We start from the raw sequence: 22,887 nt of genomic DNA, 5'->3' as shown, positions 1-22,887 counted from the left end.
TGAAGCACCTTGAAACATTGTATCAACTATTAACTAGGCCTGAAGCACCTTGAAACATTGGGGTCAGGCCTGAAGCACCTTGAAACATTGTATCAACTATTAACTTGGGTCAGGCCTGAAGCACCTTGAAACATTGTATCAACTATTAACTTGGGTCAGGCCTGAAGCACCTTGAAACATTGTATCAACTATTAACTTGGGTCAGGCCTGAAGCTTGCATTAGCAAACTTGCAACATTGTATAAAATATTCTGGGCCCTCAGTTTCCCTCCCCAGTGAGCTTGGGACAGACACAGCTGTAGGCTATTTGCACAAGGGATAAGAAGCAGTGCTTGACTTGGGCAGGAGCTCACTGGAGCTGAGTACTGACACCTCAAATGTTCTACCGCTTGAGCTCCTGTTCCTCTTATAGAATATTATCTCAGAAGTATTGTGTATCTCCTGCAACTAAATATAAACAGTACCAGCATCCAAAATGAGTACCGGAACCTATTTCAGTCCAAGTCGAGCACTGATAAGAGGTAATCAGGTAGGCCTGTTTTATGACATTTCCACTGGATCAGAGCATGACATTTTTCCATTTCACCCTGAGTGGTTATCAAAAGGTAGAGAGCTGGAAAGATTTCGAGCAACTATAGTAATTCTCAATGGATGTAAAAACAGACTTTGTTTGCTGTTTGAGGTTAAGAAAACATGACTTTGAGAAGCTCCACAGGTTATTATTGGTGGTAAGTTAAGCCAATCAGAAATACTATCAGATCCACAAATGGCCACATTTTATATGTCTACATTTGTGCACAGGCCAGGTAGTCAATAGGACTACTTCTATGTTTAAATCTGGCCAGGTAGACACTAGGACCACTTCTATGCTTAAATCAGGCCAGGTAGCCTATTGGTCTACTTCTATGCTTAAATCAGGCCAGGTAGACACTAGGACCACTTCTATGCTTAAATCAGGCCAGGTAGACAATAGGACCACTTCTATGCTTAAATCAGGCCAGGTAGCCTATTGGTCTACTTCTATGCTTAAATCAGGCCAGGTAGACACTAGGACTACTTCTATGCTTAAATCAGGCCAGGTAGCCTATTGGTCTACTTCTATGCTTAAATCAGGCCAGGTAGACACTAGGACTACTTCTATGCTTAAATCAGGCCAGGTAGACAATAGGACTACTTCTATGCTTAAATCAGGCCAGGTAGACAATAGGACTACTTCTATGCTTAAATCAGGCCAGGTAGACAATAGGACTACTTCTATGTGTAAATCAGGCCAGGTAGACAATAGGACCACTTCTATGCTTAAATCTGGCCAGGTAGACACTAGGACCACTTCTATGCTTAAATCAGGCCAGGTAGCCTATTGGTCTACTTCTATGCTTAAATCAGGCCAGGTAGACACTAGGACCACTTCTATGCTTAAATCAGGCCAGGTAGACACTAGGACCACTTCTATGCTTAAATCAGGCCAGGTAGACAATAGGACTACTTCTATGCTTAAATCAGGCCAGGTAGACACTAGGACTACTTCTATGCTTAAATCAGGCCAGGTAGACAATAGGACTACTTCTATGCTTAAATCAGGCCAGGTAGACAATAGGACTACTTCTATGCTTAAATCAGGCCAGGTAGACAATAGGACTACTTCTATGCTTAAATCAGGCCAGGTAGACAATAGGACTACTTCTATGCTTAAATCTGGCCAGGTAGACACTAGGACCACTTCTATGCTTAAATCAGGCCAGGTAGCCTATTGGTCTACTTCTATGCTTAAATCAGGCCAGGTAGACACTAGGACCACTTCTATGCTTAAATCAGGCCAGGTAGACAATAGGACTACTTCTATGCTTAAATCAGGCCAGGTAGACACTAGGACTACTTCTATGCTTAAATCAGGCCAGGTAGACACTAGGACCACTTCTATGCTTAAATCAGGCCAGGTAGACAATAGGACTACTTCTATGCTTAAATCAGGCCAGGTAGACACTAGGACTACTTCTATGCTTAAATCAGGCCAGGTAGACACTAGGACTACTTCTATGCTTAAATCAGGCCAGGTAGACAATAGGACTACTTCTATGCTTAAATCAGGCCAGGTAGACACTAGGACTACTTCTATGCTTAAATCAGGCCCATTCCAAATAATATGCCCATTCTGAAAATGAAGACTAAATACTGGAATACTAATATGAAAAGCATTAAGAGAAGTGACAAACATTGTAGATTAGAAATGATAGGAATGAATTGGTAAATGTACTACTTGTGACGTGTGTAATGGGGAATTGATAGACACTCTTAACAATCAAACGCAAAACAATTCACACAACGAAGTGATGAAACAGTGAACGTGCACATATTGTCAGGAGAAAGAGCTCTGTGGGGAGAAGTGCATTGTGTATCTGGGCCACTTGGTCAATCTGACATGTGCAGTGGCCGTGCAGTATTTACAGTGATACAGGACTCAGCAGGAGTCAGTTCATTCATACTTGTTGAACTTCACAGAGCAGTGCTCTTGTAAAAGAGGTGAGTTTGTGTTTTCTACAAGATGTACCGCCCCCACCTACCTCCCAGTGGACCCTCTCTGCATGGCTCCTCCCGCTCTCTGCATGGCTCCTCCCGCTCTCTGCATGGCTCCTCCCGCTCTCTGCATGGCTCCTCCCGCTCTCTGCATGGCTCCTCCCGCCACTCTCTCTCTACATGACTCTCCCCCACTCTCTCTCTACATGACTCTCCCCCACTCTCCCCCACTCTCTCTCTCTACATGACTCTCCCCCACTCTCCCCCACTCTCTCTACATGACTCCCCCCTCTCTCTCTACATGACTCCCCCACTCTCTCTCTACATGACTCTCCCCCCCCACTCTCTCTCTACATGACTCTCCCCCTACATGCTCTCTCTCTCTCTCTCTACATGACTCCCCCCACTCTCTCTCTACATGACTCTCCCCCACTCTCTCTCTACATGACTCTCCCCCGCTCTCTCTCTACATGACTCTCCCCCACTCTCTCTCTACATGACTCTCCCCCACTCTCTCTCTACAAGACTCTCCCCCACTCTCTCTCTACAAGACTCTCCCCCACTCTCTCTCTACATGACTCTCCCCCCTCTCTCTCTCTACAAGACTCTCCCCCCCTCTCTCTCTCTACAAGACTCTCCCCCACTCTCTCTCTACATGACTCTCCCCCGCTCTCTCTCTACATGACTCTCCCCCGCTCTCTCTCTACAAGACTCTCCCCCACTCTCTCTCTACATGACTCCCCCACTCTCTCTCTACATGACTCTCCCCCACTCTCTCTCTACATGACTCTCCCCCACTCTCTCTCTCTCTACAAGACTCTCCCCCACTCTCTCTCTACAAGACTCTCCCCCCCCCACTCTCTCTCCGCTCTCTCTCTACATGACTCTCCCCCACTCTCTCTCTACAAGACTCTCCCCCACTCTCTCTCTACAAGACTCTCCCCCCACTCTCTCTCTACAAGACTCTCCCCCACTCTCTCTCTACATGACTCTCCCCCACTCTCTCTACGTGACCCCCCTCTCTCTCTACATGACTCTCCCCCACTCTCTCTCTCTACATGACTCTCCCCACTCTCTCTCTACATGACTCTCCCCCACTCTCTCTCTACGTGACCCCCCCCTCTCTCTCTACATGACTCTCCCCACTCTCTCTCTACATGACTCTCCCCCGCTCTCTCTCTACATGACTCTCCCCCACTCTCTCTCTACATGACTCTCACTGCTCTCTACGTGACCCCCCCTCTGTCTCTACATGACTCCCCCTCTCTCTCTCTACATGACTCTCCCCCACTCTCTCTCTACATGACTCTCCCCCACTCTCTCTCTACATGACTCCCCCCCACTCTCTCTCTACATGACTCCCCCACTCTCTCTCTACATGACTCTCCCCCACTCTCTCTCTACATGACTCTCCCCCACTCTCTCTCTACATGACTCCCCCCACTCTCTCTCTACATGACTCTCCCCCACTCTCTCTCTACATGACTCTCCCCCACTCTCTCTCTACATGACTCTCCCCCTCTCTCTCTACATGACTCTCCCCCACTCTCTCTCTACATGACTCTCCCCCACTCTCTCTCTACATGACTCTCACTGCTCTCTACGTGACCCCCCAGCCCCTCTGTCTCTACATGACTCCCCCCCTCTGTCTCTACATGACTCCCCCTCTGTCTCTACATGACTCCCCCCTCTCTCGTAAACACACACAGCCCTCTGTTCCTCTGTAACAGTGTGTTCATGGTCCCCTGGGTTAGCTCATACTGGCAGCTGTGTGTCAGTCTGTTATTCATGCTAACCTCTCTCTGTTCAGGCCTGTACTGCTTCATAGTCCTCCCCACCTCATTCCTATGGAAACCTTAGCCACGTGCAACTTCACCCCACAGACACATGTAACTTCACCCCACAGACACATGTAACTTCACCCCACAGACACATGTAACTTCACCCCACAGACACATGTAACTTCACCCCACAGACACATGTAACTTCACCCCACAGACATGTCTATCTTCACCCCACAGACATGTCTATCTTCACCCCACAGACACATGTAACTTCACCCCACAGACACATGTAACTTCACCCCACAGACATGTCTATCTTCACCCCACAGACACATGTATCTTCACCCCACAGACACATGTAACTTCACCCCACAGACACATGTAACTTCACCCCACAGACATGTCTAACTTCACCCCACAGACATGTCTATCTTCACCCCACAGACATGTCTATTTTCACCCCACAGACATGTCTATCTTCACCCCACAGACATGTCTATCTTCACCCCACAGACATGTCTATCTTCACCCCACAGACATGTCTAACTTCACCCCACAGACATGTCTATCTTCACCCCACAGACATGTCTATCTTCACCCCACAGACATGTCTATCTTCACCCCACAGACATGTCTATCTTCACCCCACAGACATGTCTATTTTCACCCCACAGACATGTCTATCTTCACCCCACAGACATGTCTAACTTCACCCCACAGACATGTCTATCTTCACCCCACAGACATGTAACTTCACCCCACAGACATGTCTATCTTCACCCCACAGACACATGTAACTTCACCCCACAGACACGTCTATCTTCACCCCACAGACACGTGTCACTAAGCTGCTAGCCATCAAGCTAAAGTTAAGTTACCAGATGACTTTTGTAATGGAGCCCTCTCTGTCTGGAGAAGTACATTACTGGTCCCATGGCTGTAGGAGCTGTATCTCCTACCCGGTCCCATGGCTGTAGGAGCTCTATCTCCTACCCAGTCCCATGGCTGTAGGGGCTCTATCTCCTACCCGGTCCCATGGCTGTAGGGGCTCTATCTCCTACCCGGTCCCATGGCTGTAGGGGCTGTATCTCCTACCCGGTCCCATGGCTGTAGGAGCTCTATCTCCTACCCGGTCCCATGGCTGTAGGGGCTGTATCTCCTACCCGGTCCCATGGCTGTAGGGGCTCTATCTCCTACCCGGTCCCATGGCTGTAGGGGCTCTATCTCCTACCCGGTCCCATGGCTGTAGGGGCTCTATCTCCTACCCATTCCCATGGCTGTAGGAGCTGTATCTCCTACCCGGTCCCATGGCTGTAGGGGCTCTATCTCCTACCCGGTCCCATGGCTGTAGGGGCTCTATCTCCCACCCGGTCCCATGGCTGTAGGGGCTGTATCTCCTACCCGGTCCCATGGCTGTAGGGGCTCTATCTCCTACCCGGTCCCGTTGCTGTAGGGGCTCTATCTCCTACCCGGTCCCATGGCTGTAGGGGCTCTATCTCCTACCCGGTCCCATGGCTGTATCTCCTACACTTTGTTTCTGGACAAACCGGACGACTCAGAGTTCTAATGTGGCGATTGTTTACTTGCTGAGGATTATAGTGGCTTGAAGTGTCTTCCTTGATCACGCAGGTCGCCAGCACCTGGTAACACAAAGGCCCAAAGAGAGAGTGGGCTTCCTTGATCACGCAGGTCGCCAGCACCTGGTAACCCAAAGGCCCAAAGAGAGAGTGGGCTTCCTTGATCACGCAGGTCGCCAGCACCTGGTAACCCAAAGGCCCAAAGAGAGAGTGGGCTTCCTTGATCACGCAGGTCGCCAGCACCTGGTAACCCAAAGGCCCAAAGAGAGAGTGGGCTTCCTTGATCACGCAGGTCGCCAGCACCTGGTAACCCAAAGGCCCAAAGAGAGAGTGGGCTTCCTTGATCACACAGGTCGCCAGCACCTGGTAACCCAAAGGCCCAAAGAGAGAGTGGGCTTCCTTGATCACGCAGGTCGCCAGCACCTGGTAACCCAAAGGCCCAAAGAGAGAGTGGGCTTCCTTGATCACGCAGGTCGCCAGCACCTGGTAACCCAAAGGCCCAAAGAGAGAGTGGGCTTCCTTGATCACGCAGGTCGCCAGCACCTGGTAACCCAAAGGCCCAAAGAGAGAGTGGGCTTCCTTGATCACGCAGGTCGCCAGCACCTGGTAACCCAAAGGCCCAAAGAGAGAGTGGGCTTCCTTGATCACGCAGGTCGCCAGCACCTGGTAACCCAAAGGCCCAAAGAGAGAGTGGGCTTCCTTGATCACGCAGGTCGCCAGCCTACGTAAGAAACTGGGGAAACCTCAGAGTGGCTTGTTTACCTTTTCTACACCGGTGGCTGGACAGCGTTCACGCTTGTTGGATGCATCTCCACCTTGTTGTTTGTCGTTATCCGACTGTCCCGTGTTGCCCGGAGCTCCCCCATCTGATAGCGGAGTCAAAGGAGCACAGCAAGAGGAGCAAGGCAATCAACAATGGTGGCATGTCACGAGTTGTGGAAGCTGAAGACAGAGGCCTCCAGCAAAGCAGTCTACAAGAAATAGGTTGACGTCCTGGAGCCTGATCTTCCTGCACCTTCGTCTCTGGGGATGCCTGTGCTTGTGGCCTCAGTGCCTTCTACTACGATTTCAAAGTCGACGTCGGCAACCTTCTGTTCTGGATCGAGCGGGGCTTCTCCATCTGTTAGAGGCCTGCACCAGGCACCGGGAGCCACAGTCACAAGTTATCCTGCCTCTCGCCTGTCCATAAAGGGTTCTCCATCTGTTAGAGGCCTGCACCGGGAGCCACGAGCACAAGTTATCCTGCCTCTCGCCTGTCCATAAAGGGGTTCTCCGAATCCTGTGAAGCGTGTTAGTGGGTGGATTATGTCATCCTTGTTGTCAGCTGTGATTTTGGGCAGCTCCATGGTAAGAAATGTGACCTTTCCTGGTACAACAACAATGTCTTATCCCGGAGCTGGAGTAAATGACATGACTATGCTGCTCTGAAATATACTACGTCAGGACATGGAAATCAATTCTATCATAATCCATGTGGTGTTAATGACATGAAGAAGGGCAGCTCTGAACAGGTGAAACTGGATTTTAAAGAGCTGATTGACTCTCTGCTAGACACTAGTAAAAGACCCATCATATCTGGCCCTGTGCCCTTCTCTGAATCGTGGCATTGAACACTTTAGCAGGATTCTTTCTCTTCACAACTGGCGATGTGATTATTGCAGCACAATGGGTTTAACTTCTGTTGACAATTTCAATACCTTTTGGAAACAAAACACGTTTTAATAAGGAGGATGGGATCCACCTGTAACGGTTTTCTAGTGGTGATGAAGGAGAGTCGGACCAAACTGCAGCGTGTCGATTGCGATCCATATTTATTAAACAAAACGTAAACACGACTAAACACTAAACACGACTAAACACTAAACACGACAAAACAATAAACGTAATGAAAACCGAAAACAGCCTATCTAGTGCAAACTAACAGAGAGTACAAGTAAGACACTAAGGACAATCACCCACGACAAACTCAAAGAATATGGCTGCCTAAATATGGTTCCCAATCAGAGACAACGATAAGCACCTGCCTCTGATTGAGAACCACTCCAGACAGCCATAGACCTTGCTAGACAACCCACTAAGCTACAATCCCAATACCACCACCAAAACCCCAAGACAAACACACCACAATTACAAAAACCCCATGCCACACCCTGGCCTGACCAAATACATAAAGATAAACACAAAATACTTTGACCAGGGCGTGACAGAACCCCCCTAAGGTGCGGACTCCCGAACGCACCTCAAAACAATAGGGAGGGTCCGGGTGGGCGTCTGTCCATGGTGGCGGCTCCGGCGCGGGACGTGGACCCCACTCCTTTAATGTCTTAGTCCCCTCTCCCTTCGTCCCTGGATAGTCCACCCTCGCCGCCGACCATGGCCTAGTAGTCCTCACCCAGAACCCCACTGGACTGAGGAACAGATCGGGACTGAAGGACAGCTCGGGACCGAGGCAGCTCGGGACTGAGGGGAAGCTCGGGAGTGAGAGAAAGCTCAGGAGTGAGAGAAAGCTCAGGAGTGAGAGAAAGCTCAGGAGTGAGAGAAAGCTCAGGAGTGAGAGAAAGCTCAGGAGTGAGAGAAAGCTCAGGAGTGAGAGGAAGCTCAGGAGTGAGAGGAAGCTCAGGAGTGAGAGGAAGCTCAGGAGTGAGAGGAAGCTCAGGAGTGAGAGGAAGCTCAGGCAGGTAGATAGATCTACCAGCTCCTGGCTGGCTGGTGGTTTCAGCAGATCCTGGCTGACTGGCAGATCCTGGCTGACTGGCAGATCTGGAAGAGTCTGGTTGACTGGCAGATCTGGAAGAGTCTGGTTGACTGGCAGATCTGGAAGAGTCTGGTTGACTGGCAGATCTGGAAGAGTCTGGTTGACTGGCAGATCTGGAAGAGTCTGGTTGACTGGCAGATCTGGAAGAGTCTGGTTGACTGGCAGATCTGGAAGAGTCTGGCTGACTGGCAGATCTGGAAGAGTCTGGCAGACTGGCGATGCTGGGCAGACCGGCGGCGCCGGGCAGACTGGCGGCGCCGGGCAGACTGGCGGCGCCGGGCAGACTGGCGACGCTGGGCAGACTGGCGACGCTGGGCAGACTGGCGGTGCTGGGCAGACTGACGACGCTGGGCAGACTGACGACGCTGGGCAGACTGGCGGTGCTGGGCAGACTGGCGATGCTGGGCAGACTGGCGATGCTGGGCAGACTGGCGATGCTGGGCAGACTGGCGATGCTGGGCAGACTGATGGCGCTGGGCAGACTGGCGATGCTGGGCAGACGGGGGCACTGGCGGCGCTGGGCAGACTGGCGGCACTAGCTGCTCCATATAGGCTGACAGCTCTGGCGGCTTCTTACAGACTGACCGCTCTGGCGGCTCCGTGCTGACTGGCAGCTCCTTGCAGACTGGCAGCTCCTTGCAGACTGGCAGCTCCTTACAGACTGACAGCTCCGTGCAGACTGACAGCTCCGTGCAGACTGACAGCTCCGTGCAGACTGGCTGCTCCATGCAGACTGGCTGCTCCATGCAGACTGACAGCTCTGGCTGCTTCATGCAGACTGACAGCTCTGGCTGCTCCATGTAGACTGGCTGCTTCATGCAGACTGGCAGCTCGGGCTGCTTCATGTAGACTGACAGCTCTGGCTGCTCCATGCGGACTGACAGCTCTGGCTGCTCCATGTAGACTGACTGCTTCATGCAGACTGGCAGCTCGGGCTGCTTCAGGTAGACTGACAGCTCTGGCTCCTCCATGCAGACTGACAGCTCTGACTGCTCCATGCAGACTGACAGCTCTGGCTGCTTCATGCAGACTGGCAGCTCTGGCTGCTCTATGTAGACTGGCTGCTTCATGCAGACTGGCAGCTCGGGCTGCTTCATGTAGACTGACAGCTCTGGCTGCTCCATGCGGACTGACAGCTCTGGCTGCTCCATGCAGACTGACAGCTCTGGCTGCTCCATGCGGACTGACAGCTCTGGCTGCTCCATGCGGACTGACAGCTCTGGCTGCTCCATGTAGACTGGCTGCTTCATGCAGACTGGCAGCTCGGGCTGCTTCATGTAGACTGACAGCTCTGGCTGCTCCATGTAGACTGGCTGCTTCATGCAGACTGGCAGCTCGGGCTGCTTCATGTAGACTGACAGCTCTGGCTGCTCCATGCAGACTGACAGCTCTGACTGCTCCATGCAGACTGACAGCTCTGACTGCTCCATGCAGACTGACAGCTCTGACTGCTCCATGCAGACTGACAGCTCTGGCTGCTTCATGCAGACTGGCAGCTCTGGCTGCGCTGTACAGGCGGGAGACTCCTGCAGCGCTGTGTCGGAGGAAGGCTCTGGCTGCGCTAAACAGGCGGAAGACTCCGGCAGCGCTGTAGAGGAGGAAGGCTCTGGCTGCGTTAAACAGGCGGGAGACTCCAGCAGCGCAGGAGAGGCAGCGCAGGAAAGCGCTGGCTGCGCTGAACAGGCGAGGCACACTGAAGGCCTGGTGCGTGGTGCTGGAACTGGTGGTACTGGATCGAGGACACGCACAGGAAGCCTGGTGCGGGGAGCTGCTACCGGAGGGCTGGGGTGTGGAGGTGGTACTGGATAGACCGGACCGTGCAGGCGCACTGGAGCTCTTGAGCACCGAGCCTGCCCAACCTTACCTGGCTCGATGCCCACTCTAGCCCGGCCGATACGAGGAGCTGGAATATACCGAACCGGGCTGTGCACCCGCACTGGAGACACCGTGCGCTCCACAGCATAACACGGTGCCTGCCCGGTCTCTCCAGCCCCCGGTAAGCACAGGGAGTTTGCGCAGGTCTCCTACCTGGCATAGCCATACTCCCTGTAAGCCCCCCAAGAAATTTTGGGGCTGACTCTCGGGCTTCCATCCGCTCTGCCGTGCTAGCTCCTCATAATGCCGCCTCTCTGCTTTTGCTGCCTCCAGCTCGGCTTTGGGGCGACAATAATCTCAGGCTCATTCCAGGGTCCTTTACCGTCCAATTCCTCCTCCCATGTCCATAACTCCAGGTGGTGCAACCTCTCCCACTGTAGCTGCTGCTGCTCCTGCTGCTGCTGCCTCTGTTGCCTCTTCTCCTGTTGCTCCTTTGGGCGGCTACACTCCCCTGGTTTAGCCCAGGGTCCTCTCCCGTCGAAGATCTCCTCCCATGACCAGAAATCCTTGGTGAGCATCTCCTTTTTCGGCTGCTCCTGCCTGTTGACACGCCGCTTGGTCCGTTGGTGGTGGGTGATTCTGTAACGGTTTTCTAGTGGTGATGAAGGAGAGTCGGACCAAACTGCAGCGTGTCGATTGCGATCCATATTTATTAAACAAAACGTAAACACGACTAAACACTAAACACGACTAAACACTAAACACGACAAAACAATAAACGTAATGAAAACCGAAAACAGCCTATCTAGTGCAAACTAACAGAGAGTACAAGTAAGACACTAAGGACAATCACCCACGACAAACTCAAAGAATATGGCTGCCTAAATATGGTTCCCAATCAGAGACAACGATAAGCACCTGCCTCTGATTGAGAACCACTCCAGACAGCCATAGACCTTGCTAGACAACCCACTAAGCTACAATCCCAATACCACCACCAAAACCCCAAGACAAACACACCACAATTACAAAAACCCCATGCCACACCCTGGCCTGACCAAATACATAAAGATAAACACAAAATACTTTGACCAGGGCGTGACACCACCCAAAAATGTGGGTTCCTGGATCCTTTCACAGCGTTATAAGGCTGCATTGAGACAATGACTTATCAATGACCCAAGTCCAGCTCAGTTAATCCCTACCATTCTGTCACTGTTGGTGGACACAATGTAAGTAATCTAATTTATGTCCCTCTTACTGCCCTGAATGCCTCTGCTGACCCTACAGCTATTGTATGCAGTAATCATGTGTCTATGAACCAGAGTTATACTTTTAGCACTGAGGCGGTGTGCCCTAGTAGGAAGTCCACTGTGAGCAGCTCACCCTGCACTAACATAAATAACATGAGAATATATACTTCTCCTAAGCTTCCCAGTAAAGCAATAAAACAAAGTAAGCATCCCAGAAGAAAAGTACTCAAAATAGCCCACGTTAACATGTAGTAGTTTAAGAAACAAGGTTCATGAAGTCAATAACTTGCTAGTAAAAGATGACATTCATATTCTGACCGTTTCTGAAACTCACTTAGATAATATATTTGACGATACAGTGGAAGCAATACATGGTTATAACATCTACAGAAAATACAGAAATACCAAAGGTGGAGGTGTTGCTGTTTATATTCAGAACCACATTCCTGTAAAGATTAGAGACGATCTCATGTTAAATACTGTTGAAGTAATATGGCTACAGATTCATCTTCCTCACCTAAATCCCATTCTGGTGGGAAGCTGCTACAGACCACCAAGTGCTAACAGTCAGTATCTAGATAATATGTGTGAAATGCTTGATAATGTATGTGATATCAAAGGAGAGGTATATTTTCACTATGACATGCCAGCAATAAACGCTGACACTACACATCCAAGTATATCTGACCAAATGATGAAAGAGACGAACATTTTAATTTAGAATTCTTTAAAGTGAGTGTGGAAGAGGTGAACACATGTATTGTTGTCTATCAACAATGACAAGCCACCGTGGTCTGACAACTTGGATGGAAAATGACTGAGGATAATAGTGGACGATATTGCCACTCCTGTTTGCCATATTTTAAATTTAAGCCTACTAGAAAGTGTTTGCCCTCAGGCCTGGAGGGAAGCTAAAGTCATTCTGCTACCTAAGAATAGTAAAGACCCCTTTACTGGCTCAAATAGCTGACAAATCAGCCTCTTACCAACCCTTAGCAAACTTTTGGAAACCAGATACAGATACAATGCTATTTTACAGTAAACAAATTGACAACAAACTTTCAGCACACTTTTAGAGAAGGACATTAAACAAGCACAGCACTTTTACAAAGGACTGATGATTGGCTGAGCGATCATAGTCTGATTATAGAGAAACATATGTGCTATGGCTTTACACCCCCTGCTATATTGTGGATAAAGAGTTACCTGTCTAACAACACTGAGGGTGTTCTTTAATGGAAGCCTCTCCAACATAATCCAGGTAGAATCAGGAATTCCCCAGGGCAGCTGTTTAGGCCCCTTACATTTTTCAATCTTTACTAATTATATAAGGCCAGTGTGTCTATGTATGCGGATGACTCAACACTATACATGTCAGCTACTACAATGACTGAAATGACTGCAACACTTAAGAGTTGCAGTTAGTTTCAGAGTGGGTGGAAAGGAATAAGTTAGTTCTTAAATATTTCAAAAACTAAAAGCATTGTATTTGGAACAAATCATTCACTAAACCCTAAACCTCATCTAAATATTGTAATAAACAATGTGGAAATTGAGCTAGTTGAGGAGACTCAACTGCTTGGAGTTACCCTGGATTGTAAACTGTCATGGTCAAAACATTGATACCATAGTAGCTAAGATGGGGAGAAGGATGTTGATAGTACCAGCACTATCAACAAGGCAGGTCCTACAGGCCCTAGTTTTGTCACACCTGGACAACCGTTCAGTCGTGTGATCAGGTGTCACAAAAAGGGACTTGGCTTAAAAGAGGACAGCACGGCTGGCCCTTGGATGTACACAGAGAGCTAATATTAATAATATGCACGTCAATTTCTCAAAGTGGAGGAGGAATTGACTTCATCACTACTTTTATTTATATTGACATGTTGAATGGACAGAGCTGTCTGTCTAAACTACTGGCACACAGCTCGGACATCCATGCATATCCCACAAGACATCTCTTCACAGTCCCCAACTCCAGAACAGACTATGGGAGGCGCACAGTACAACATAGAGCCATGACTACATTGAACTCTATTCCACAACAAGTAACTGATGCAAGCAGTGGAATCAGATTTAAAAACATATAAATATGCACCTTATGGAACAGCAGGGACTGTGAAGAGACATACATAGACACATGCATACACAAACACACACACACACGATAACATACACACTATACACACATGGATTTTGTACTGTAGATATGTGGTAGTGGAGTAGGGGCCTGAGGACACACCGTGTGTTGTGAATGTTTTGTCCTGTTTTTTAAATTGGTATAAACTGCCTTAATTTGACCCCAGGAAGAGTAGCTGCTGCCTTGGCAAAATAAATGCTCTTGTGAAATGGGGAATGTCATTATGAGGTGATTAAGGTCAACTTCCTGTGGTTGTGTGACAGTTTCCTGTATGTCACGGTGGGGACCAGATTTTGTCGTTAAAGCGGCCATCTGCCCTATGCCGACAGGAAGAGGAAGCCCTGTGTGTTACCTGCTAATGGTTCCCCCAGGCTATTTTAGGGGGTCCAGGAGGGTTCTCTCCAGTGATGTCATGGCGAAGCCGGGACAGAGGTGTCAGATGCACTTCCTGTGTTTGTGTGTGTGCGCGTGTGTTTGTGCGCGTGTGGATGACTTAAATAGGCAGATCATGCTGATTCAGTCCATTGTTATGGCATCTCTGACATGCTAGTCCTTCCTGAGACGTGTGGAAGGAGAACTGATCAGATGTTAAACTCTAGAGTGTGTTGTTTTCCCCCTGAGTTCTAAATCATGTGTACATGCAGACCTCTGATTAGCAAAACTTACTTATCCATCACTTTGTCTCTCTATCTGTCTCTGTGTCTCTGTCTGTCTCTGTCTCTGTGTCTCTCTGTCTTGTCTGTCTCTCTCTGTCTCTCTCTCTCTCTCTGTCTCTCTCTCTCTCTCTGTCTTGTCTGTCTTGTCTCTCTCTGTCTCTCTGTCTGTCTCTCTGTCTCTCTGTCTGTGTCTCTGTCTCTCTGTCTCTCTGTCTGTGTCTCTGTCTCTCTGTCTGTGTCTCTGTCTCTCTGTCTGTGTCTCTCTCTCTGTCTGTGTCTCTGTCTCTGTCTCTCTCTCCGTCTGTGTCTCTGTGTCTCTGTGTCTCTGTCTCTGTGTCTCTCTCTCTGTCTCTGTGTCTCTGTCTCTGTCTCTCTGTCTGTCTCTGTCTCTGTGTCTCTCTGTCTCTGTCTCCATCTCTCGTTAGGTTCTTTAAAGAGTTAGAGGACCTGCACCAGCAGAACGTTGTTATAGATGACATCAGTGACATCGTGTTCAGACACGCCCAGTCCAACTTTGACCCCTACATCACCTACTGCTCCAATGAGGTTTACCAGCAGAGGACCCTACAGAGGCTAGTGTGAGTACAACACACACACACACACACACACACACACACACACACACACACACACACACACACACACACACACACACACACACACACACACACACACGTTTGAACTGTGACTGATGACTGCCCTCCCTCTCTCTGTCTCTCTGTCCCAGCAGTAGTAAGAGTCCAGTGTTTAAGGAGGTGTTGACTCGTATTGAGGGCCACCCAGACTGCAGGAACCTCCCAATGATCTCCTTCCTAATCCTGCCAATGCAGAGAGTCACCCGTCTGCCTCTGCTGATGGATGTGAGCCAACACACAACACTCACATACTGGACACACGTCTAACACACTCATATACCCTCCCCGGCCAGTTGATTAGGTACACCAAAATGGTTTGCTCCTACAGACAGTGAGTCACGTGGTCGTGGCTTCCTATATAAAGCAGGCAGACAGGCATCAAGACATTCAATTACTGTTCCATTGAACGTTAGAATGGACAAAACGAGTGACTTTAGCGACTTTAAGCGTGGTATCGTCGTCAGATCCAGTATCTCAGAAACGGCCTCCTGGGCTTTTCACACACGACAGTGTCTCAGTTTACAGAGAACGGTGGGACAAACAAACAAACATCCAGTCAGCGGCAGTCCTGTGGGTAGAAAACAGCTCGTTGATGAGACGTCGAAGGAGAATGGAAAGAACCGTGATACCTGGTGGGCCACCAATACCGACACAGTACAGCAGAGGTGTGCAGAACGCCATCTCAGAACACACAAGTCGTCGGTCCTGGTCACGGATGGGCTGTTGCAGCAGACGACCACACCGGGCTCCTATCAGATAAAAACAAGGAGAAGAGGCTCCAGTGGCCATCACCATCACCATCACCATCACTATCACTGTGTTCCTTTCAGATAAAAACAAGAAGAAGAGGCTCCAGTGGCCATCACCATCACTATCACCATCACCATCACTGTGTTCCTTTCAGATAAAAACAAGAAGAAGAGGCTCCAGTGACCATCACTATCACCATCACCATCACTGTCACCATCACCATCACTGTGTTCCTATCAGATAAAAACAAGAAGAAGAGGCTCCAGTGACCATCACCATCACTATCACCATCACTGTGTTCCTTTCAGATAAAAACAAGAAGAGGCTCCAGTGACCATCACCGTCACCATCACCATCACTATCACTATCACTATCACCATCACTGTGTTCCTATCAGATAAAAACAAGAAGAAGAGGCTCCAGTGACCATCACTATCACCATCACCATCACTATCACCATCACTGTGTTCCTATCAGATAAAAACAAGGAGAAGAGGCTCCAGTGGCCATCACCATCACTATCACCATCACCATCACTGGACAGTTGAGGAGTGGAAAAACATTGTCTGGTCTGACGAATCCCGAGTCAGGATTTGGTGTAAGCAGCACGATTCCATGGACCGGTCCTGCCTGGTGTCAACGGTACAAGGCTGGTGGTGTACTGGTGTGGGGAATGTTTTCCTGGCTCACGTTACTGTAGGTACCTTGATGCCAATTGGTCAACGTTTGAACGCCACAGCGTATCTGAACATTTGTTGTTGTCCTAACCTAGTAAAGGGCTGTTTAGGATGAGCTGTAAAGGGCTGTTGGCAGCTTGAATGAACCACCTTACAATCTGCAGCAACGGCATGATCACAAACACTGGACATGAGGAGTGGATCAACATCACCTGGTTCGACGAATCCCGGTACCTGGGGGGGGTTTGTTACACCTATATAACCTTGCAGAAAGGAACGTACACGTCCATGACAGTCTCACTCTCTAAACTACTTTCTGTTACGTGACAGTCCCTTCACCTACCGTAGCCTTCACCTACCGTAGCCTTCACCTACTGTAGCCTTCACCTACCGTAGCCTTCACCTACCGTAGCCTTCGTCTAATGTAGCCTTTGTCTAATGTAGCCTTCACCTACAGTAGCCTTTGTCTAATGTAGCCTTCACCTATAGTAGCCTTTGTCTAATGTAGCCTTCACCTACAGTAGCCTTCACCTACCGTAGCCTTCACCTACCGTAGCCTTCACCTACCGTAGCCTTCACCTACCGTAGCCTTCACCTACCGTAGCCTTCACCTACCGTAGCCTTTGTCTAATGTAGCCTTCACCTACAGTAGCCTTTGTCTAATGTAGCCTTCACCTATAGTAGCCTTTGTCTAATGTAACCTTCACCTACAGTAGCCTTCGTCTAATGTAGCCTTTGTCTAATGTAGCCTTCACCTACAGTAGCCTTTGTCTAATGTAGCCTTCACCTATAGTAGCCTTTGTCTAATGTAACCTTCACCTACAGTAGCCTTCGTCTAATGTAGCCTTTGTCTAATGTAGCCTTTGTCTAATGTAGCCTTTGTCTAATGTAGCCTTTGTCTAATGTAGCCTTCACCTAATGTAGCCTTTGTCTAATGTAGCCTTCACCTACAGTAGCCTTTGTCTAATGTAGACTTCGTCTAATGTAGCCTTTGTCTAATGTAGCCTTTGTCTAATGTAGCCTTCACCTACAGTAGCCTTCACCTACAGTAGCCTTTGTCTAATGTAGCCTTCACCTACAGTAGCCTTTGTCTAATGTAGCCTTCACGTACAGTAGCCTTCACCTACAGTAGCCTTTGTCTAATGTAGCCTTCACCTATAGTAGCCTTTGTCTAATGTAACCTTCACCTACAGTAGCCTTCGTCTAATGTAGCCTTTGTCTAATGTAGCCTTTGTCTAATGTGGCCTTTGTCAATGTAGCCTTCACCTACAGTAGCCTTAGTCTAATGTAGCCTTAGTCTAATGTAGCCTTAGTCTAATGTAGCCTTTGTCTAATGTAACCTTCACCTACAGTAGCCTTTGTCTAATGTAGCCTTCATGTACAGTAGCCTTCACGTACAGTAGCCTTTGTCTAATGTAGCCTTCACCTACAGTAGCCTTTGTCTAATGTAGCCTTCACCTACAGTAGCTTTTGTCTAATGTAGCCTTCACCTACAGTAGCTTTTGTCTAATGTAGCCCTCACCTACCGTAGCCTTAGTCTAATGTAGCCCTCATCTACCGTAGCCTTAGTCTAATGTAGCCTTCACCTACAGTAGCCTTCACCTACAGTAGCCTTTGTCTAATGTAGCCTTTGTCTAATGTAGCCTTCACCTACAATAGCCTTAGTCTAATGTAGCCTTTGTCTAATGTAGCCTTCACCTACAGTAGCCTTTGTCTAATGTAACCTTCACCTACCGTAGCCTTAGTCTAATGTAGCCCTCACCTACAGTAGCCTTAGTCTAATGTAGCCCTCACCTACAGTAGCCTTAGTCTAATGTAGCCCTCACCTACAGTAGCCTTAGTCTAATGTAGCCCTCACCTACAGTAGCCTTAGTCTAATGTAGCCTTCACCGACTGTAGCCTTAGTCTAATGTAGCCTTCACCTACAGTAGCCTTCACCTACCGTAGCCTTCACCTACCGTAGCCTTCACCTACCGTAGCCTTCACGTAGCCTTCACCTACCGTAGCCTTCACCTACCGTAGCCTTCACCTACAGTAGCCTTTGTCTAATGTAGCCTTCACCTACAGTAGCCTTTGTCTAATGTAGCCTTCACCTATAGTAGCCTTTGTCTAATGTAGCCTTCACCTATAGTAGCCTTCGTCTAATGTTGCCTTCACCTACAGTAGCCTTCACATACAGTAGCCTTCACATACAGTAGCCTTCACATACAGTAGCCTTCACCTACAGTAGCCTTCGTCTAATGTAGCCTTCGTCTAATGTAGCCTTTGTCTAATGTAGACTTTGTCTAATGTAGACTTCGTCTAATGTAGCCTTTGTCTAATGTAGACTTCACCTACAGTAGCCTTTGTCTAATGTAGCCTTCACCTATAGTAGCCTTCGTCTAATGTTGCCTTCACCTACAGTAGCCTTCACCTACAGTAGCCTTCACCTACAGTAGCCTTCACCTACAGTAGCCTTCACCTACAGTAGCCTTCGTCTAATGTAGCCTTTGTCTAATGTAGACTTTGTCTAATGTAGCCTTTGTCTAATGTAGACTTCACCTACAGTAGCCTTCACCTACAGTAGCCTTAGTCTAATGTAGCCTTTGTCTAATGTAACCTTCACCTACAGTAGCCTTCGTCTAATGTAGCCTTTGTCTAATGTAGCCTTCACGTACAGTAGCCTTCACCTACAGTAGCCTTCACCTACAGTAGCCTTTGTCTAATGTAGCCTTCCCCTACAGTAGTCTTTTTCTAATGTAGCCTTCACCTACAGTAGCCTTTGTCTAATGTAGCCTTCACCTACAGTAGCCTTTGTCTAATGTAGCCCTCACCTACCGTAGCCTTAGTCTAATGTAGCCCTCATCTACCGTAGCCTTAGTCTAATGTAGCCTTAGTTTAATATAGCCTTAGTCTAATGTAGCCTTTGTCTACTGTAGCCTTAGTCTAATGTAGCCTTAGTCTAATGTAGCCTTAGTCTACTGTAGCCTTAGTCTATTGTAGCCTTAGTCTACTGTAGCCTTAGTCTAATGTAGCCTTTGTCTAATGTAGCCTTCTCCTACAGTAGCCTTTGTCTAATGTAGCCTTCACCTACAGTAGCCTTCACCTACAGTAGCCTTTGTCTAATGTAGCCTTCACCTACAGTAGCCTTAGTCTAATGTAGCCTTAGTCTAATGTAGCCTTTGTCTAATGTAACCTTCACCTACAGTAGTCTTCGTCTAATGTAGCCTTTGTCTAATGTAGCCTTCACGTACAGTAGCCTTCACCTACAGTAGCCTTTGTCTAATGTAGCCTTTGTCTAATGTAGCCTTCACCTACAGTAGCCTTTGTCTAATGTAGCCTTCACCTACAGTAGCCTTTGTCTAATGTAGCCTTCACCTACCGTAGCCTTTGTCTAATGTAGCCTTAGTCTAATGTAGCCTTAGTCTAATGTAGCCTTAGTCTAATGTAGCCTTAGTCTAATGTAGCCTTAGTCTAACGTAGCCTTAGTCTAACGTAGCCTTAGTCTAACGTAGCCTTAGTCTAATGTAGCCTTAGTCTAATGTAGCCTTAGTCTTAACTGGCTCAAAGAGCTCAGCTCCTTACTGCATTGATCTAGAAATGCTTGTTCATTCTGTCATTCATTGGTCCCTCGTTTTTACCACTTATTTTACTAATGTTTTCACTTACTGTTCTATGTCTCTCCTTCTCTCTCCTTCCCTGTTGTAGTTGTTCCCTTGAGGTGTAAGGCAGGACTATAGGCCATGGAGGAGGAGGCTTTTGAGCCCTGGGAAAGTTTTGGTAACACTTAATGATTCCAACTGCTGCTGTGTGTGTTGTGTGTGTGTGTGTGTGTGTGTGTGTGTGTGTGTGTGTGTGTGTGTGTGTGTGTGTGTGTGTGTGTGTGTGTGTGTGTGCGCGCGTGCGTGCGTATGAAAGCAGCGTTAGTGAGAGATGTGTTCTGGAAGCCTCTCCCAGGAATAACAAAGTGGTTGACTAGCTGATCTCACACACACTCTACTTTATGACTTCATACTCTACTGTGTACACAGCCTTTATGACATCATACTCTACTGTGTACACAGCCTTTATGACATCATACTCTACTGTGTACACAGCCTTTATGACATCATACTCTACTGTATACACAGCCTTTATGACATCATACTCTACTGTATACACAGCCACTGTGTGCGTGTGTGTGATCTGCTCTGACCCCTGACCTCTCTCTCTGTTTTTCAGGTCATTTGTCAGAAGGCTTCTAAAGGCTCATCTCAGTATGAGGCCTGTAAGAAAGCCCTTCAATCAGTCAGCAAGGTGAGAGGTCAACTGGTGTCAAACCCAAATTGATGCCAAGTCAAAGGTCAAAGGCCCATCTCAACATGAGATCAAGGAAGGAGCCTGTGTTTCCCCCATGGTCTTTGTATGTGAGCCTGCGTGTATCTGCATGTGTCTGTGAGTGCTAATACCGGTGTGTTTTAGGTGGTACGTCAGTGTAACGAAGGGGCCCGTACCATGGAGAGAACAGAGATGATGTACACCATCAACTCTCAACTGGACTTTAAGATCAAGGTATGGAGATGGGCTTGGAAGTCTCACCAGTGGGTCTATAGCTGGGTTTTATGGCTGTCTCTATAGCTGGGTTTTATGGCTGGGTTATATGGCTGGGTTTTATGGCTGGGTTTTATGACTGTCTCTATAGCTGGGTTTTATGACTGTCTCTATAGCTGGGTTTTATGGCTGGGTTTTATGGCTGGGTTTTATGGCTGTCTCTATAGCTGGGTTTTATGGCTGTCTCTATAGCTGGATTTTATGGCTGTCTCTATAGCTGGGTTTTATGGCTGTCTCTATAGCTGGGTTTTATGGCTGTCTCTATAGCTGGGTTTTATGGCTGTCTCTATAGCTGGGTTTTATGGCTGTCTCTATAGCTGGGTTTTATGACTGTCTCTATAGCTGGGTTTTATGGCTGTCTCTATAGCTGGGTTTTATGACTGTCTCTATAGCTGGGTTTTATGGCTGTCTCTATAGCTGGGTTTTATGGCTGGGTTTTATGACTGTCTCTATAGCTGGGTTTTATGACTGTCTCTATAGCTGGGTTTTATGGCTGGGTTTTATGGCTGGGTTTTATGGCTGTCTCTATAGCTGGGTTTTATGACTGTCTCTATAGCTGGGTTTTATGGCTGGGTTTTATGGCTGTCTCTATAGCTGGGTTTTATGGCTGTCTCTATAGCTGGGTTTTATGGCTGTCTCTATAGCTGGGTTGTATGGCTGTCTCTATAGCTGGGTTTTATGGCTGTCTCTATAGCTGGGTTTTATGACTGTCTCTATAGCTGGGTTTTATGACTGTCTCTATAGCTGGGTTTTATGGCTGTCTCTATAGCTGGGTTTTATGGCTGTCTCTATAGCTGGGTTTTATGACTGTCTCTATAGCTGGGTTTTATGGCTGGGTTTTATGACTGTCTCTAGTCACCCAGTGGGTCTATAGCTGGGTTTTATGACTGTCTCTATAGCTGGGTTTTATGGCTGTCTCTATAGCTGGGTTTTATGACTGTTTCTATTGCTGTCTCTATAGCTGGGTTTTATGGCTGTCTCTATAGCTGGGTTTTATGACTGTTTCTATGGCTGTCTCTATAGCTGGGTTTTATGACTGTCTCTATAGCTGGGTTTTATGACTGTCTCTATAGCTGGGTTTTATGGCTGTCTCTATAGCTGGGTTTTATGGCTGTCTCTATAGCTGGGTTTTATGACTGTCTCTATGGCTGGGTTTTATGGCTGTCTCTATAGCTGGGATTTATGACTGTCTCTATAGCTGGGTTTTATGGCTGGGTTTTATGGCTGGGTTTTATGGCTGTCTCTATAGCTGGGTTTTATGGCTGTCTCTATAGCTGGGTTTTATGACTGTCTCTATAGCTGGGTTTTATGACTGTCTCTATAGCTGGGTTTTATGACTGTCTCTATAGCTGGGTTTTATGGCTGGGTTTTATGACTGTCTCTATAGCTGGGTTTTATGGCTGTCTCTTCACCCAGTGGGTCTATAGCTGGGTTTTATGACTGTCTCTATAGCTGGGTTTTATGACTGGGTTTTATGACTGTCTCTAGTCACCCAGTGGGTCTATAGCTGGGTTTTATGACTGTCTCTAGTCACCCAGCGGGTCTATAGCTGGGTTTTATGACTGTCTCTATAGCTGGGTTTTATGACTGTCTCTATAGCTGGGTTTTATGGCTGTCTCTATAGCTGGGTTTTATGGCTGTCTCTTCACCCAGTGGGTCTATAGCTGGGTTTTATGACTGTCTCTATAGCTGGGTTTTATGACTGGGTTTTATGACTGTCTCTATAGCTGGGTTTTATGACTGTCTCTATAGCTGGGTTTTAT

The 22,887-nt window shown here is 48.1% G+C and overlaps 1 protein-coding gene across 2 annotated transcripts in view; it reads left to right on the top strand.

Annotated features, from left to right (window-relative positions):
- Positions 1-22,887, top strand: part of LOC112267326 (rho guanine nucleotide exchange factor 26) — a 100,882-nt gene that overhangs the window by 32,602 nt on the left and 45,393 nt on the right. For both annotated transcript variants that reach the window (XM_042297692.1, XM_042297691.1), the window contains exons 6-9: positions 14,919-15,071; positions 15,224-15,353; positions 20,756-20,830; positions 20,996-21,085. In XM_042297692.1, the coding sequence (XP_042153626.1) occupies positions 14,919-15,071; positions 15,224-15,353; positions 20,756-20,830; positions 20,996-21,085 (448 nt within the window). The remainder of the gene's footprint in view (positions 1-14,918; positions 15,072-15,223; positions 15,354-20,755; positions 20,831-20,995; positions 21,086-22,887) is intronic.

Source organism: Oncorhynchus tshawytscha, linkage group LG14, assembly GCF_018296145.1.
Source record: "Oncorhynchus tshawytscha isolate Ot180627B linkage group LG14, Otsh_v2.0, whole genome shotgun sequence".
Taxonomy (NCBI): Eukaryota; Metazoa; Chordata; class Actinopteri; order Salmoniformes; family Salmonidae; genus Oncorhynchus; species Oncorhynchus tshawytscha.
Note: the sequence above shows the minus strand (reverse complement) of the source record. Positions and strands in the feature narration are given on the sequence as shown.